The 17,783-nt window shown below is 48.3% G+C and overlaps 1 protein-coding gene across 1 annotated transcript; it reads right to left on the reverse strand.

Moving 5' to 3' along the window:
• Positions 1–1,363: 1,363 nt before the first annotated feature.
• LOC123128312 (uncharacterized) lies at positions 1,364–5,530 on the reverse strand. The gene is made up of 3 exons (XM_044548282.1): positions 4,491–5,530; positions 1,791–2,255; positions 1,364–1,703 (listed from the first exon to the last, which is right to left on the reverse strand). Exons 1-3 carry the CDS (start codon positions 5,232–5,234, stop codon positions 1,680–1,682), a joined length of 1,233 nt encoding a protein of 410 aa, XP_044404217.1. The 5' UTR covers positions 5,235–5,530; the 3' UTR covers positions 1,364–1,679.
• Positions 5,531–17,783: the final 12,253 nt, after the last annotated feature.

Genomic DNA, 17,783 nt, shown 5'->3' on the forward strand with positions numbered 1-17,783 from the left:
GACCCGGCCGGGCCCACGTGGACCCGGACAGTCCTATCACCACACTGCAGCACCCTGGCCAACGAAGTCCTTACCGCCCAAGACCGCCGCCACCACGTCACCACCAAGGAACGTCGCGCCGAGCACCAAGCCTTCGGCCCGCCCCAACCCAGATGGGCCCAAACGAGCCCAGATCAGGGCTGGACAGGCGCCGCCAGCCACAGCGCCACCGCGTCGCCCCACGGCCAACGGCCGCACCGCCGCGTCCAGAGCCACCAGGCCCGCGGCACCACCACCGACGGGCCGCATCGATGCTGGCCGAGGAGCACCGCCGCCGGCCACCACCGTCCGAGCAGGAGGGAGCCGCGCGCGGGGAAGGGCAGGCCCGCCGCCGCCAGCACCTCGCGGCCGAGGCCCGGCGGCGCTCGCTGGCGGTGGCGGGAGGAGGCAGGGGCGGGGGAGGATCGCTGGGGAGGAGCGGCGAAGGGGCCCCAGTCACCCCGCTCGGGGAGGCGACGCGGGGTACGAGGAAGGGACGGGAGGGGTAGGGGAGCGGGCTCCGGCTAGCGGCGGCGGCCCCGCGCGGGGGAGCCGCCGGCGGCGGCGAGGGAACCCTAGGAGCGGTGTGTTCGCGGGAGCGACCTAGGAGCGGGCACTACAATGCAATATTCAATAAGCAAAAACTCATGTTCGATATTCTGTTTGAACCAGTAAAAGAAACTCTATTTGAATAAAGGAATATGCCATGACTCAGAGGTTTGTTTGAAGGTACTCCCTCTGTATCAAAATATAAGACATTTTTGCAGTTCTGAATTGCAAAAACGTCTTATATTTTGATACAGAGGGAGTACCTTATACATGTGTACCATAGTCATAAGTAGGAGCATTACTTCTGCTTCATATGCTGACATGTCAGTGTTGTTGGCAACCGCACCCATTGTCATGGCCAAATTGAAACAATTCCAACCAAAACCTTTGGTAAAAAGAGTGGCCTACAACGAAAAGCGGCGCGGCAAGGCGCGCAGACCGCTTCTAGTACCAATTCAATTCTGCAAGCCTACAATAAGCAGTAGGAAGAGAAAGTTATACCCGTATATCTTTTTTTCTTCATCAATTGATATAGGTGTTTGGACTCGGGTTAAAAAGAAGTTCAAAGTTAGACAAAGATCGAGGATCTCGAATAACAAAGGGAAAAATGAATAATCTTCAAAAAAAACAGAGGGAAAAATGAGTAAGCAGTTATAGCTTCCTTGCGTTGAGCAGGAAAACAGTTGAGGCAAAAGTTTCCATGGCCATAAGTCCGAAATTATCAAGTCTGCGGGCCTAATAATCTGTAAACGTACCCAGCAATGAGGACAAGATAGTGATTCATGATCTGTTCACATGCAGAAATCAAGTTCATCCTCATTCCTGAACTTCTAACCTACAAAATTATCAAGTTTTTCGCTACACTTTACAATCATCTGTTCAACAATTTACAATTCCATCCATGTAGTGTAGCACAACAGATTGCATCATGCCTTTCACCCCCATATCTATATTTGTTGAAAATCATAGCACTATATTAGTTTGTTACTATCGGTTTCACACATTCGTGACAAGCAGGAAGCTTTCAACTTGCTTGCCGCCATGTTACTGAACCTCCATCGGATCGTTCTGCTGCCGACGCTTCCAACAATTTGCTGCCGTTTACTGCTTGTTCAGATCTCTCCCACCCAACAACACTGCAATTGGAATCCATGTATAAGAGTTATACCAATTCAATTCTGCAAGCCTACTGACAAATAAGTAGTAGGAAGAGAAAGTTATACCCGTATCCAATAGAACAGGAAATAGGCAACGGCACCACCCAGAAAGATCTTCATCAGCTTCGTGGCAACGGCGGCCAGCATCCAATGACAGAAGAAAAGGGCGTTCACAGTAATACCAGTTTTAACAGTAACAAAACCATTACTCCCAAACAAACAATCTTCATTTGTGGCAGTGAGACAAGAAGAGGAGAGGAAAATATACATACCCAGCATTCCGAGGTGGGCGGAAATACGGGCGTAGATTCGCTCGATCCTTGACCGGCAACACAAGGCGCAGGGCACGCCCACGATAACCAGGCACCACCATATCTGAAAAGCAAGCTGAACCCACCATCTGTAATCATTATCATAGTGGGCAGCGTCACTCAGCAGCGCAGCCGGACCCATGTAAGGGAGCAGGCACAGGGACCCGCCGAGTGAGAAGGTCTGGATGGTGAGCCAGTTGCCCCATGGCGGCGAGCAGTCCTGCTCAAAATCAACGCCAATATGGCAATATTAGTCCAGCTGATTATCCAATATACTTCAGAGTGACCCTCAAAAGAAACATCTACTGCTACACTAGCTTGGAGTTTCTTTTTAAGACCAAAAATACTACGAACCAAAGCGGAACTTGACACAAACACTGATCATACACCAGCTGTTCGGAATTTTCTGCTACTAGCATTCCATCATCATATGAACTAGACCATGAAGGTGCGTCCATCTTGAGGAAAGAAATTCGTAAAATGTTCGAGAAAACTTGCTTGGTAGAAATATTTGGTAAAATTCTAACAATCTGAATTATAATGTGATGATAGATGTGATGGGTAGATATGTTAAAACTAAATCATAACCAATATATTGATATAAATAATTTCATGACAGTTTCCTTATCACATCATGATTAGATGCAAAAGATAGACAGAGGAAACATTGCAATAGTCTATCCTCTAATGAACAGCATCTTCTACACTTTGCTCCCCTGAAAAAAGCATCTTCCACTCTTACAAAATTCAACTCTAATAGGAAGTTCACGCTTATCTGAAAAAATGAAGTTCACGTTCCTAAAGCTACAACTCTTGCATTGTTGAGCACTAATGCAAATTATTTTAATGGGTAAACCTGAATGTGAACATGACGCGCAACACTAAAACTACATATGTCAAGAGCGGTGCACAAACCATCATCTCAAAACTATGCAAAAACTGGAACCATAATCTGAGAAATGGCAATAGATAATGCCATGCTATTGTACAAGCAACTGATATCCACTATTCATATATCTTGTGATAGAAATATAGTTGACTTTATTTTATTAGATGCAAAAGACAGACAGGGAACGTTGCAATATTCTATCCTCTAACGAACAGCATCTTCTACTCTTTGCTCCCCTGAAAAAAGCATGTTCCACTCTTGCACAAAATTCAACTCTAACAGGAAGTTCACATTTATCTGAAAAAGGGAATTTCACGTTCCTAAATCTACAACTCTTGCATTGTTGAGCACTAATGCAAATTATTTTAATGCGTAAACCTGAATGTGAACATGAAGCGCAACACTAAAACTACATATGTCAAGAGCAGTGCACAAACCATCATCTCAAAACTATGCAAAAACTGGAACCATAATCTGAGAAATGGCAATAGATAATGCCATGTTATTGTACAAGCAACTGATATCCACCATTCATATATCTTGTGATAGAAATATAGTTGACTTTATTTTATTATTAGATGCAAAATACAGACAGGGAAGTTGCAATATTCTATCCTCTAACGAACAGCATCTTCTACTCTTTGCTCCCCTGAAAAAAGCATGTTCCACTCTTGCACAAAATTCAACTATAATAGGAAGTTCACATTTATCTGAAAAAAGGAAGTTCACGTTCCTAAATCTACAACTCTTGCATTGTTGAGCACTAATGCAAATTATTTTAATGGGTAAACCTGAATGTGAACATGACGCGCAACACTAAAACTACATATGTCAAGAGCGGTGCACAAACCATCATCTCAAAACTATGCAAAAACTGGAACCATAATCTGAGAAATGGCAATAGATAATGCCATGCTATTGTACAAGCAACTGATATCCACTATTCATATATCTTGTGATAGAAATATAGTTGACTTTATTTTATTAGATGCAAAAGACAGACAGGGAACGTTGCAATATTCTATCCTCTAACGAACAGCATCTTCTACTCTTTGCTCCCCTGAAAAAAGCATGTTCCACTCTTGCACAAAATTCAACTCTAACAGGAAGTTCACATTTATCTGAAAAAAGGAAGTTTACGTTCCTAAAGCTACAAGTCTTGCATTGTTGAGCACTAATGCAAATTATTTTAATGGGTATAAACCTGAATGTGAACATGACGTGCAACAGTAGAACCATATATGTCAAGAGCCGTGCACAAGCCATCATCTCAAAATTATGCAAAAACTGGAATCATAATCTGAGAAATGGCAATATATAATGCCAAGTTATTGTAGATGCAACTGATATCCACTATTCATATATCTAGCTACAGATATATACTGTAATTGACTTCATGCTGACATATCAACAGAAACAGCTGTATAAGACCAAAGGAAGCTATTAAACTATGTTGCATATTGGGCCAATATAATCTGAGTTCACTTTTATGATGTTGGATTTGTGTATGCATTCACATTGGTAGATTCCTTATCAAGTCATCGTCAAGACTCGACAACAACTCACCGAGGGGGAGGGGCTGGGGCCGGGGCCGGGGCTGGGGTCAGGCTGCCTGCGTGCTATCAGCGGAGCTTCGGGGTCATCCTCGTTGACGCCGCTCGTCTCCTTGGGGAACCAACTGGCGAGCCGCCACCAGGATCCCGTCGCCCTCGCGCTGGAGAACCGACACGCGAGCCGCCGCCACCATGTCGTCGCCGCCGTGGTGGGCTCATGGGCCTCCCTCTTGAGCTCGGCCTCCCTCTTCCTCCGGAGCTCCGCCTCCCTCTCCCTCGCGAGCTCCGCCTGCGCTGCGCGGGCGTCCGCATCAGCCTCGGGGACCTCGCCCCCCGCGCCGCCCTCGGCGGCGGCGAGCAAGAAGTCCAACCCGCGCGCGGGGAGGACGCGGAGACGGAGCAGGGTCCCCCCGGCCAGTGCCACGTCCAGGACGCCTCGCCGGAGGTCGTCCGCGGCAGCCGCATCTCGCATGGCCACTATCCCGTCCAACCTGAGGCACTCTCGTACCAGGTCGCTGATGGCGTCTGACCTGCTGCCCGCCTCTGCCTGCAACAGCGCCTTGGCGGCGGCGCGCAGGTCGGAGGTGTCGAAGCCAGAGGCATCTGCACAAGCTGCTATATCTAGAGCAAGCTGGGCCAGGTGCCTGGCTGCGGCGCGCAGGGCTTCCTTGGGCATGGCGATGGCGAAATCCGCGGCGCCTCCCGTCAGGACCCCCACCGCGAGGAGCAGCGCCTCCTTCCGCTGCACGTCGTCCATCTCGCGGCCTCGCGGGGATGGGTGGGGGGGCAGGGAGGGGAAGATGGCGGCAAGTTGTTGGTTTCTTGCTGCGGTGGGCGGAGGGGGGAAGGGGATGATGAGGAGAGCGGTTACTGGGTTCTTGACGGAGGCGGGAGGATTTATCAGGTGGTCGCTCGGCTCTTGCCGGAGGGGGAGGGGAGGAGAGAATTGGTGAGGTGAAAGGCGGGGCTTCAGCCTGTTTGTTTGATGTTGTTGGATGGAATCGAGGCCCGTTGAGGGGCTCAGGGATTGGTTTGCTTGCTAGTATGATTTTGGGTATGTTGTTTCGCCTGCGTAGGCTGAGTCGCTCGGCCGCTCCCGCGAGCGGCCGGGCGAAAAACACAGCCCGCCGCCGCAGCCCTCTTCCATCCTCGCCCTCCTCCCTCGCCGCCGTCAGAGGACGGCGCCGGGCAAAGCCCGCGCGTACGTCGGCAGCGGCGGGGCCCTTCCCCTCCCCGCGAGGCGCCAGGACGGCGCGGGACGGCCGGCTTCGCGGCGGGGCGCGGCCCGACGGCGGATCTCCTCGGGTCGGAGGCGTTCTATGGTTGGCTGGAGGAGGCTTCGTCGGGCGGTGGGCGGTTGTTTCCGCGGCTTGCAGCGACGAGCGGCGCGTCCTCGTGAGCGGATCTGGTGCGACGCCAGGGAGATGGCGAGGTGGAGGAGGAGGGCGCCGAGAGGGGTCGCGGTGAAGGAGGAGGAGGGCGCGGGGAGGAGGGCCGGTGCGGATCTGGCCGGCGGAGGGCTGGGCAGCGGTCCGGCGGTGGCAGTGGCGCGGATCTGGCGCGCTGCCGCCACGAGGGCCCGAGCTCCGCCCCGTGCTGCTCCTGGCCTGGCACGGAGGTGGGCGCCGCGGAGGCCGACGAGTGAAGGGCGTCGAAGGCACTGACGGGCCGCGCTGGATCTGGGAGGGCTGCGCTTGCTGGAGCAGGGAGGCTCCAGCCGTGGTAGATGCGGGATGCAGGGCCCGTTCTGGCCTCTGCATGCTCGCCGTGGGGAGGTGGACCATGCCTTCACGACTTCAACAACAAGGTGCTGCGGCGGCGGCGGTGTGAGTCGGATATGGACGAGCTCCCAAGGGCTTGAGCGGAGGTGTGAGACGATACGGACGAAGGTCCTGCACAACAAGAGCCGGTGCTGATGGCGCCTGAGGGTGTCATTTTCCTCCTTGGAGGCGCCACCAAGGTGTGTCGGCATCTTCCTCGGGCTTGGTTGGTAGTGTCTCCGGGCGAAAGCCTAGGTCCGGAGCTGGATCGGCGTGATGGCGGCGTCTCCGACGTCGTTTCTCTGTTGGGAGCATCACGCTTTGAGGCACTGCTTGGAGGTTCTATGTGGCGCTCCTCCGGTGCTCGCCGCTGTTTTTGGTGAAGCTCCAGGCGCAATGTACGCTATCGCTGATAAGTCCAAGACGAAGCTTTTTCTGGGACTGACTAAGTTCTGCCATCTGCCTGCACTCTGCTTCAAGGGTAGATGGTGCGTTGACAAAGAAAATCCCAGTTGGAGCTGCTGCTGTCTTCGGAGGATATTGGCATTGGTCAAGAGACGCGGCAGTGATGCTTAGCCTAGGACAGACCCTTTTTACTTTGTAGTCGTGTTGTCTATGGTGGGTAGCTCGGCAGCTATTAGGGCTGTCGTTTTCTTTTTCTTTGATCTTCGGATCTTTATCATGTTGTTCTTCCGCTGCTTCTTGCTAAATCGAATCAAGCCAGCATTTTGTTGGATCTTTCAAAAAAAAACTTCTAGTATTCTGTTGAAATGGCTTCCACCTGATCATGATCATCCACATGTTTCTAAGCCAAGACAGAACAGCAAAGCGATTACTGTAGCTACTGCAAGTTTATATGTATACTTCTATGTCATGTTACAGGCTTTGCTTACAGCAAGCAGTACCACAAGCTGAATTCTTGGTTCATAAGGATTAAGGAGGGAGCTTAGAGGAAGAAAATGAGCACAAGGATACTGTTTCAATACAGTAAGGTACCTTGCTGCAATCTTTGTTACTATATTTTTTTAGACCAATTATCACTAATACAAAGCAAAAATTCTAGTATGATTCTTCAGATTTTCAGCTTGTTACCACTGGTAAGTTGATGAAACAATTTATGTTACTCCACGGAACAGTTCACGAGCCGATGAGCTAATAAAAGAATACAATCTATTGACTGTTTGTTGTTCCGTTGCTGCAACTCAGTCTGCACACCCCTCGTTTATAGAAATTACCAGTGCCCTCTGATTAGAGGGCCGGTTTTGACATGGCAAAACAGTAGAGATTTGTCTTCATTAGCAAGGGAACTGATGATTTACAACTTATGTTACGGATACACAGCGACACTTGCCAGTTTAGATGCAAACTCATGGTTCAGCTATAAAAAAATCTTAACTTTTAACTCGTGTGGCTGGTTCTTTCTTATGAGAAATCTACTGTATGCCACTAACGGGGGCTGGTTCCTACTGTAGGTTGCTGAAGAGATAGCTAAAACCTGTGTTGAAATTCTTCGACTTCTTTTGAGTTCGGTCCTGAAATTTCTTATTTTCACATTCAGGCAAAGGCGAGTCCAGTAGCTAGGCTTAAACAGGCTCTAGACTACCCTAAAAATGGTTTGTGATACTTTCCGGTGGATCCAGAGGGAGAGGAAGATGGAGGCGCGAGGGGAGGCGAGCTAGGGTTCGGGAGGGACGTTAGGTTGACTTGTAGGCGGGGCAGGGGTGCGGATGGCCGCCGCGTGGCCATCCATGGCCGTGGGCAGCTGCACGGCAGCCACCGAGCCCCTGATGAACAGAGGTAGAAGAGGGTGCCGGTGGTGGGCTAGGTCGGTCCTGTTTGACTTGAAGCCCAGCAGTGCAGAGCATCTCTGGCCTTTCTAATTTCTTTTTTCTGTTTTTTTACTCTCTCAGTTGCTAATTGTTTTGGTACAAAATGACTTTTGTAAAATATGGGATTTGGCTCAATAAATATCATGCAATATTTGTCACTGCTATAAAATGGTTGGGGTAATATTTGAAATCATTTGATTTTTTCTTAAATGCAAATGTATTAAAGTGGTTGTTTTGGGCACTGATTTAAATAGGTCAGGGGTAATTTAGTATTAAAGATAATATTGGTTTCTAGATGAAAAATACTTAGTGATTATTTGCAACCCAACGAACATGTTTTGGACAGTTTGAAGAAATAGAAATTTGACTTTCAATTTTAATTTTAATTTGGGTTTGAATTTGAGCAAGTGGCACTTAAGCTTGAGAAACATGATGACTTGGCAAGATTAGAGGGGAGATTATTGTGGCATGATTCTCGGGATGTTACATACTCCAAAGATGCTAAAAGTTCAGCTGTGTTCATCTTCGCACTACAACAACAAAACAAGCAAAGTACATCACCATCGGCTACCAACAATCACCGTCCGGCCAAAATGTTGAAGTTTTTACCTTGTAAGCATTACGTCGAACACTTGGTGGTCGTGACCTTTCTTGCCGGCTGCCGCCATCAGACGCGCCGGAGCAGTGCCGGAAGGTGTCGCTAGAGACGATGCACGAGGCGCCAACCGTGGGCGGGACGCCGTTGTGGCCTTTTTCTTCTTCCTCTTCGTGGCCTCCTCAGCGAGGGACGGTGCCACCACCATTGGTTTTCTTGCTCGTTTAGATGCGGGGGGAGCAGCAGGAGGGCGGCACACCGTCACCGAAGAGGGCTTTCCACCCCGGCAGGCTTTGCCATGGTTGGAGCCGGAGCTTGAACTCGGTCGACTTTCTTTATCCCCAAGCTCTTCTTCAGCGCGGGCGACCGCACGGGGGTCGTTTCTGGCGGCGACAAGCTAGCGACGGTGGCTGGCGGGTCCAGGGTATCCATTCTGGTGGGTGGTTCGGTCATCAGTGGCAGCGGCGGGGCGTGGAGGCGGCTGTGGCAGGAAAGAGGAGGCGAGAGAGGAGGCGCCACTATTCCTCAGCCGAGCGTGCGATGAGGATATTTAGGGAGATCGGGTTTTTTTTGAGACGGAGAAGGATAATATATCCTCCACTAATCATTTTAGGGGATCCGCTAGGTGCGGCGTAAGGGAGGATAACCAAATTTATCCTCCCTTAGTGCCAGATAGGGGATCGGTTAGAGTTGCCCTTATGGAGGTAAGGTCATGGTACTCAGATTTGCAATGGGGCATGTCAACTCTACTGCATTTTGTCTTGGAGCTTTTGATGTTAGTTAACAGTGATGCCTTCAGTGCCTAATTGTCACATTATGCATAGATGTTCATGTTGGGGAACGTAGCAGAAATTCAAAATTTTCTACGCATCACCAAGATCAATCTATGGAGTAATCTAGCAACAAGGGGAAGGAGAGTGCATCTACATACCATTGTAGATCGCTAAGCGGAAGCGTTCAAGTGAACGGGGTTGATGGAGTCATACTCGTCGTGATCCAAATCACCGATGATCCTAGTGCCGAACGGACGGCACCTCCGCGTTCAACACACGTACAGCCCGGTGACGTCTCCTACGCCTTGATCCAGCAAGGGGAGAAGGAGAGGTTGGGGAAGACACCATCCAGCAGCATCACGACAGCGTGGTGGTGGTGGAGGAGCACGGGACTCCAGCAGGGCTTCGCCAAGCACTACGAGAGACGAGGAGGAGAGGGGTAGGGCTGCGCCAACAGGGAGAGCAAATCACATGTGTTGGGCAGCCCCAAACCTCAAGTATATATAGGGGGAGGGGAGGGGCTGTGCCCCCACCTAGGGTTCCCTCCCTAGGGGTGGCGGCAGCCCCCAGATCCCATCTGGGAGGCGGCCAAGGGGAGGGAGAGGGGGCGCACCTAGGGTGGACCTTAGGGCCCATCTGCGCCTAGGGTTTGCCCCCTCTCCTCTTGAGGCGCATGGGCCTTGGTGGGGAGGCGCCCCAGCCCACCTAGGGGCTGGTCCCTTCCCACTATTGGCCCATGTATGCCTCCGGGGCTGGTGGCCCCACCTGGTGGACCCCCGGACCCCTCCGGTGGTCCCGGTACACTACCGGTGATGCCCGGAACACTTCCGGTGGCCAAAACCATACTTCCTATATATCAATCTTTACCTCCGGACCATTCGGGAACTCCTCGTGACGTCCAGGATCTCATCTGGGACTCCGAACAACATTCAGTAACCACGTACATACTTTCCCTATAACCCTAGCGTCATCGAACCTTAAGTGTGTAGACCATACGGGTTCGGGAACCATGCAGACATGACCGAGACACTCTCCGGTCAATAACCAACAGCGGGATCTGGATACCCATGTTGGCTCCCACATGATCCATGATGATCTCATCGGATGAACCACGATGTCGAGGATTCTATCAATCCCGTATTCAATTCCCTTTGTCCAGCGGTATGATACTTGCCCGAGATTCGATCGTCGGTATCCCGATACCTTGTTCAATCTCGTTACCGGCAAGTCTCTTTACTCGTTCCGTAACACATCATCCCGTGATCAACTCCTTGGTCACATTGTGCACATTATGATGATGTCCTACCGAGTGGGCCCAGAGATACCTCTCCGTTTACACGGAGTGACAAATCCCAGTCTCGATTCGTGCCAACCCAACAGACACTTTCGGAGATACCTGTAGTGTACCTTTATAGCCACCCAGTTACGTTGTGACGTTTGGCACACCCAAAGCACTCCTACGGTATCCGGGAGTTGCACAATCTCATGGTCTAAGGAAATGATACTTGACATTAGAAAAGCTTTAGCATACGAACTACACGATCTTTGTGCTAGGCTTAGGATTGGGTCTTGTCCATCACATCATTCTCCTAATGATGTGATCCCGTTATCAACGACATCCAATGTCCATGGTCAGGAAACCGTAACCATCTATTGATCAACGAGCTAGTCAACTAGAGGCTTACTAGGGACATGGTGTTGTCTATGTATCCACACATGTATCTGAGTTTCCTATCAATACAATTCTAGCATGGATAATAAACGATTATCATGAACAATGAAATATATAATAATAACCAATTTATTATTGCCTCTAGGGCATATTTCCAACAGTCTCCCACTTGCACTAGAGTCAATAATCTAGTTCACATCGCCATGTGATTAACACTCATAGGTCACATCGCCATGTGACCAACATCCAAGAGTCTACTAGACTCAATGATCTAGTTCACATCACTATGTGATAAACACTCAAAGAGTTCTGGGTTTGATCATGTTATGCTTGTGAGAGAGGTTGTAGTCAACGGGTCTTGCCATATTCAGATCCCTATGTATTTCGCAAAACTTTATGTCATATCGTAGATGCTGCTACCACGTTCCACTTGGAGCTATTCCAAATTATTGCTCCATTATACGTATCCGGTATCTCTACTCAGAGCTATCCGGATAGGTGTTAAGCTTGCATCGACGTAACTCTTTATGTCGAACTCTTTATCACCTCCATAACCGAGAAACATTTCCTTATTCCTCTAAGGATAATTTTGACCGCTATCTGGTGATCTACTCCTAGATCACCTTTGTACCCTCTTGCCAGACATGTGGCAAGGCACACATCAGGTGCGGTACTTTAGCATGGCATACCGTATAGAGCCAATGACAAAAGCATAGGGGACGACCTTCGTCCTTCCTCTTTCTTCTGCCGTGGTCAAGCTTTGAGTCTTACTCAACTTCACACCTTACAACTCAGGTAAGAACCCCTTCTTTGACTGATCTATTTTGAACTCCTTCAAAAACATGTCAAGGTGTGCGTTCTTTGAAAGTATCATCAGGCGTCTTGATCTATCTCTATAGATCTTGATGCCCAATATGTAAGCAGCTTTATCCAGGTCTTCCTTTGAAAAACACTCTTCAAACAACCGTTTATGCTTTCCAGAAATTCTACATTATTTCGGATCAACAATATGTCATCCACATATACTTATCAGAAATGTTGTAGTGCTCCCACTCACTTTCTTGTAAATACAAGTTTCTAGCAAACATTGTATAAACCTAAAAGCTTTGATCACTCCATCAAAACATATATTCCGATTCCGAGATGCTTGCTCTAGTCCATAGAAGGATTGCTGGAGCCAGCATACCTTTTAGCATCCTTAGGATCGACAAAACCTTTTATTGTATCACATACAACTTTTCTTATGAAAACTGGTAAGAAAACTTGTTTTGACATCCATCTGTTAGATTTCATAATCGAAAAATACAGCTAATGCTAACATGATTCCGACGGACTTAAGCATCGCTACGGGTGAGAAATTCTCATCGTAGTCAACTCCTTGAACTTGTGAAAAGACTCTTTCCCACAAGTCGAGCTTCATAGACGGTAACATTACCGCCCACGTCCGTCTTCTTCTTAAAGATCCATTTATCTCAATGGCTTGCCGATCATCGGGCAAGTCCACCAAAGTCCATACTTTGTTCTGATATATGGATCCTATCTCGGATTTCATGGCTTCTAACCATTTGTCGGAATACGGGCCCACCATCGCTTCTCCATAGCTCGTAGGTTCATTGTTGTCTAACAACATGATATCTAAGACAGGATTACCGTACCACTTAGGAGTAGTACATATCCTTGTCGACCTACGAGGTTCGATAGCAACTTGATCCGAAGCTTCATGAACACTATCATTAACTTCCTATTCAACAGACGTAGGTGCCACAGAAAACATCTTTCTGTGTTGCATCACTCTCTGGTTGAAGTAAAGGTTCGACAACCTCATCAAGTTCTATCTTCCTCCCACTCAATTCTTTCGAGAGAAACTCCTTCTCGAGAAAGGACCCGTTCTTAGCGACAAACAATTTGCCCTCGGATCTGAGATAGAAGGTATACCCAACTATCACCTTTGGGTATCCTATGAAGATGTGTTTGTCCGCTTTGGGTTCGAGCTTCTCCGGCTGAAGCCTTAAGCATCGCAGCCCCAAATATTAAGAAACAACAACTTTGGTTTCTTGCCAAACCAATGTTCATACGACGTCGTCTCAACGGACTTAGATGGTGTCCTATCTAAAGTGAATGCAGCTGTCTCTAACGCATAACCTCAAAATGAAAACGGTAGATTGGTAAGAGACATCATAGATCGCACCATATCTCATAGGGTTCGATTACGACGTTCGGACACACCATTACCTTGTGGTGTTCCAGGTGGCTTCAACTGTGAAACAATTCCACAATGTCTTAAGTGATTGCCAAACTCATAACTCAGAAAATCCTCTTTTGATCAGATCGTAGGAACATGATCTTATTGTTATGATGATTCTTAACTTCACTCTGAAAACGCTTGAACTTTTCAAACGTTTCAGACTTGTGCTTCATTAAGTAGATATACCTATATCTACCCAAATCGTCAGTGAAGATGAGAAAATAGTGATATCCACCGCACGCTTCAATTTTCATTGGATCACACGCATCAGCATGCATGATTTCCAACAAGTCACTTGCCCGTTTCATTGTACCTGAAAACGGGGTCTTAGTCATCCTGCCCATGAGGCATGGCTCGCATGTGTCAAGCGATTCAAAATCAAGTGACTCCAAACATCCATCGACATGGAGTTTCTTCATGCATCTTACGCCAATATGACCTAAGCGGCAGTGCCACAAGAAAGTGGTACTATCATTATTAACTCTACATCTTTTGGCGTGAACATGTGTATTACCACGACCGAGATTCAATGAACCATTCACATAGGGTGCATGACCATGAAAGGTATCATTCATGTAAACAGAATAACCATTATTCTCTAACTTAAATGAATGACCGTATTGCAATGAACATGATCTAATCATATTCATGCTCAACGTAGACACCTGATAACATTTATCTAGGTTCAATACTAATCCCGAAGGCAGATGGAGCGTGCGATGGTGATCTCATCAACTTTGGAAACACTTCCAACACACATCGTCACCTCGCCCTTAGCCAGTCTCCGTTTAGTCCGTAGCTTTTGCTTCAAGTCACCAATAATAGCAACTGAACCGGTATCCAATACCCAGGTGCTACCAGGAGTACTAGTGAGGTACACATTAATAACACGTATATACTTTGTTGAAGTTGCCAGCCTTCTTATCTACCATGCATTTGGGGTAATTCCGCTACCAGTGACCGTTCCCCTTACAATAGAAGCACTTAGTCTCGGGTTTGGGTTCAACCTTGGGTTCCTTCACTGGAGCGGCAACTGGTTTGCCATCCATGAAGTTTCCCTTCTAGCCCTTGCCCTTCTTGAAACCAGTGGTCTTGTTAAACCATCAACACTTGATGCTCCTTCTTGATTTCTACCTTTTGCGGTCTTAAGCACCGCGAACAGCTCCGGGATCAATTCCATCCCTTGCATGTCATAGTTCATCACGAAGATCTAGTAGCTTAGTGATAGTGGCTAGAGAACTCTATCAATCACTATCTTATCTGGAAGTTTAACTCCCACTTGATTTAAGTGATTGTAGCACCCAGACATTCTGAGCACATGCTCACTAGCTGAGCTATTCTCCTCCATCTTGTTGGCAAAAGAACTTGTTAGAGGTCTCACACCTCTCAACATGGGCATGAGCCTGAAATCCCAATTTCAGCTCTTGGAACATCTTATATGTTCTATGGCGTTCAAAATGTCATTGGAATCCCGATTCTAAGCCGTGAAGTATGGTGCACTAAACTATCAAGTAGTCATCAGGATGTGTCTGTTAGGTGTTCACAACATCCACAGACGACATTGTAGGGGTTTTCACATCGAGCGGTGCATAAAAAACGTAAGCCTTCTATGTAGCAGTGAGGACACTCCTCGGACTACGGACCTAGTCCGCATCATTGCTTACAATATCTTTCAACTAAATTTTCTCTAGGAACATATCTAAACAGTAGAACTGAAGCGCGAGCTACGACATAATTTGCGAAGACCTTTTGACTATGTTCATGATAATTGAGTTCATCTAATCAAAATATTTAATGAACTCCCACTCAGATAGACATCCCTCTAGTCATCTAAGTGAAACATGATTCGAGTCAACTAGGTCGTGTCCGATCATCACGTGAGACGGACTAGTCATCATCGGTGAACATCTTCATGTTGATCGTATCTTCTATACGACTCATGCTCGACCTTTCGGTCTTCCATGTTCTGAGGCCATGTCTGTACATGCTAGGCTCGTCAAGTCAACCTAAGTGTTTTTGCTGTGTAAGTCTGGCTTACACCCGTTGTATTCGAACATTAGAATCTATCACACCCGATCATCACGTGGTGCTTCGAAACAACGAACCTTCGCAACGGTGCACAGTTAGGGGAAACACCTTTCTTGAAATTTTATTGAGGGATCATCTTATTTAAGCTACCGTCGTTCTAAGCAAATAAGATGTAAAACATGATAAACATCACATGCAATCAAATAGTGACATGATATGGCCATCATCACTTTGCTCCTTTTTGATCTCCATCTTCGGGGCTCCATGATGATCATCATCACCGGCATGACACCATGATCTCCATCATCGTGTCTTCATGAAGTTGTCTCGCCAACTATTACTTCTACTACTACAGCTAACGGTTAGCAATAAAGTAAAGTAATTACATGACGTTTATGTTGACACGCAGGTCATAAATAAATTAAGACAACTCCTATGGCTCCTGCCGGTTGTCACACTCATCGACATGCAAGTAGTGATTCCTATTACAAGAACATGATCATCTCATACATCACATATATCATTCATCACATCCTTTGGCCATATCACATCACAAAACACTTGCTGCAAAAACAAGTTAGACGTCCTCTAATTGTTGTTGCAAGTTTTTACGTGGCTGCTATAGGTTGCTAGCAAGAACGTTTCTTACCTACGCCAAAACCACAACGTGAATTGCCAATTTCTATTTACCCTTCATAAGGACCCTGTTCATCGAATCCGATCCGACTAAAGTGGGAGAGACAGACACCCGCCAGCCACCTTATGCAACTAGTGCATGTCAGTCAGTGGAACCGGTCTCACGTAAGCGTACGTGTAAGGTTGGTCCGGCCCGCTTCATCCCACAATGCCGCCGAATCAAGATAAGACTAGTAACGGCAAGTAAATTGACAAAATCAACGCCCACAACTGCTTTGTGTTCTACTCGTGCATAGAAACTACGCATAGACCTAGCTCATGATGCCACTGTTGGGGAACGTAGCAGAAATTCAAAATTTTCTACGCATCACCAAGATCAATCTATGGAGTAATCTAGCAACGAGGGGAAGGAGAGTGCGTCTACATACCATTGTAGATCGCTAAGCGGAAGCGTTCAAGTGAACGGGGTTGATGGAGTCGTACTCATCGTGATCCAAATCACCGATGATCCTAGTGTCGAATGGACGGCACCTCCGCGTTCAACACACGTACAGCCCGGTGACATCTCCTACGCCTTGATCCAGCAAGGGGAGAAGGAGAGGTTGGGGAAGACTCCATCCAGCAGCAGCACGACGGCGTGGTGGTGGTGGAGGAGCGCGGGACTCCAGCAGGGCTTCGCCAAGCACTACGAGAGACGAGGAGGGAGAGGGGTATGGCTGCGCCAACAGGGAAAGCAAATCACATGTGTTGGGCAACCCCAAACCTCAAGTATATATAGGGGGAGGGGAGGGGCTGCGCCCCCACCTAGGGTTCCCTCCCTAGGGGTGGCGGCAGCCCCCAGATCCCATCTGGGAGGCGGCCAAGGGGAGGAAGAGGGGGGCGCACCTAGGGGGGCCTTAGGGCCCATCTGCGCCTAGGGTTTGCCCCCTCTCCTCTTGTGGCGCATTGGCCTTGGTGGGGAGGCGCCCCAGCCCACCTAGGGGCTGGTCCCTTCCCACTATTGGCCCATGTATGCCTCCGGGGCTGGTGGCCCCACCTGGTGGACCCCCGGACCCCTCCGGTGGTCCCGGTACACTACCGGTGATGCCCGGTTCACTTCCGGTGGCCAAAACCATACTTCCTATATATCAATCTTTACCTCCGGACCATTCTGGAACTCCTCGTGATGTCCAGGATCTCATCTGGGACTCCGAACAACATTCGGTAACCGCGTACATACTTTCCCTATAACCCTAGCGTCATCGAACCTTAAGTGTGTAGACCATACGGGTTCGGGAACCATGCAGACATGACCGAGACATTCTCCGGTCAATAACCAATAGCGGGATCTGGATACCCATGTTGTCTCCCACATGATCCACGATGATCTCATCGGATGAACCACGATGTCGAGGATTCTATCAATCCCGTATTCAATTCCCTTTGTCCAGCGGTACGATACTTGCGCGAGATTCGATCGTCGGTATCCCGATACCTTGTTCAATCTCGTTACCGGCAAGTCTTTTTACTCGTTCCGTAACACATCATCCCGTGATCAACTCCTTGGTCACATTGTGCACATTATGATGATGTCCTACCGAGTGGGCCCAGAGATACCTCTCCGTTTACACGGAGTGACAAATCCCAGTCTCGATTCGTGCCAACCCAACAGACACTTTCGGAGATACCTGTAGTGTACCTTTATAGCCACCCAGTTACGTTGTGACGTTTGGCACACCCAAAGCACTCCTACGATATCCGGAAGTTGCACAATCTCATGGTCTAAGGA

The sequence above is a fragment of the Triticum aestivum genome, chromosome 6A (genome assembly GCF_018294505.1).
Source record: "Triticum aestivum cultivar Chinese Spring chromosome 6A, IWGSC CS RefSeq v2.1, whole genome shotgun sequence".
NCBI lineage: Eukaryota > Viridiplantae > Streptophyta > Magnoliopsida > Poales > Poaceae > Triticum > Triticum aestivum.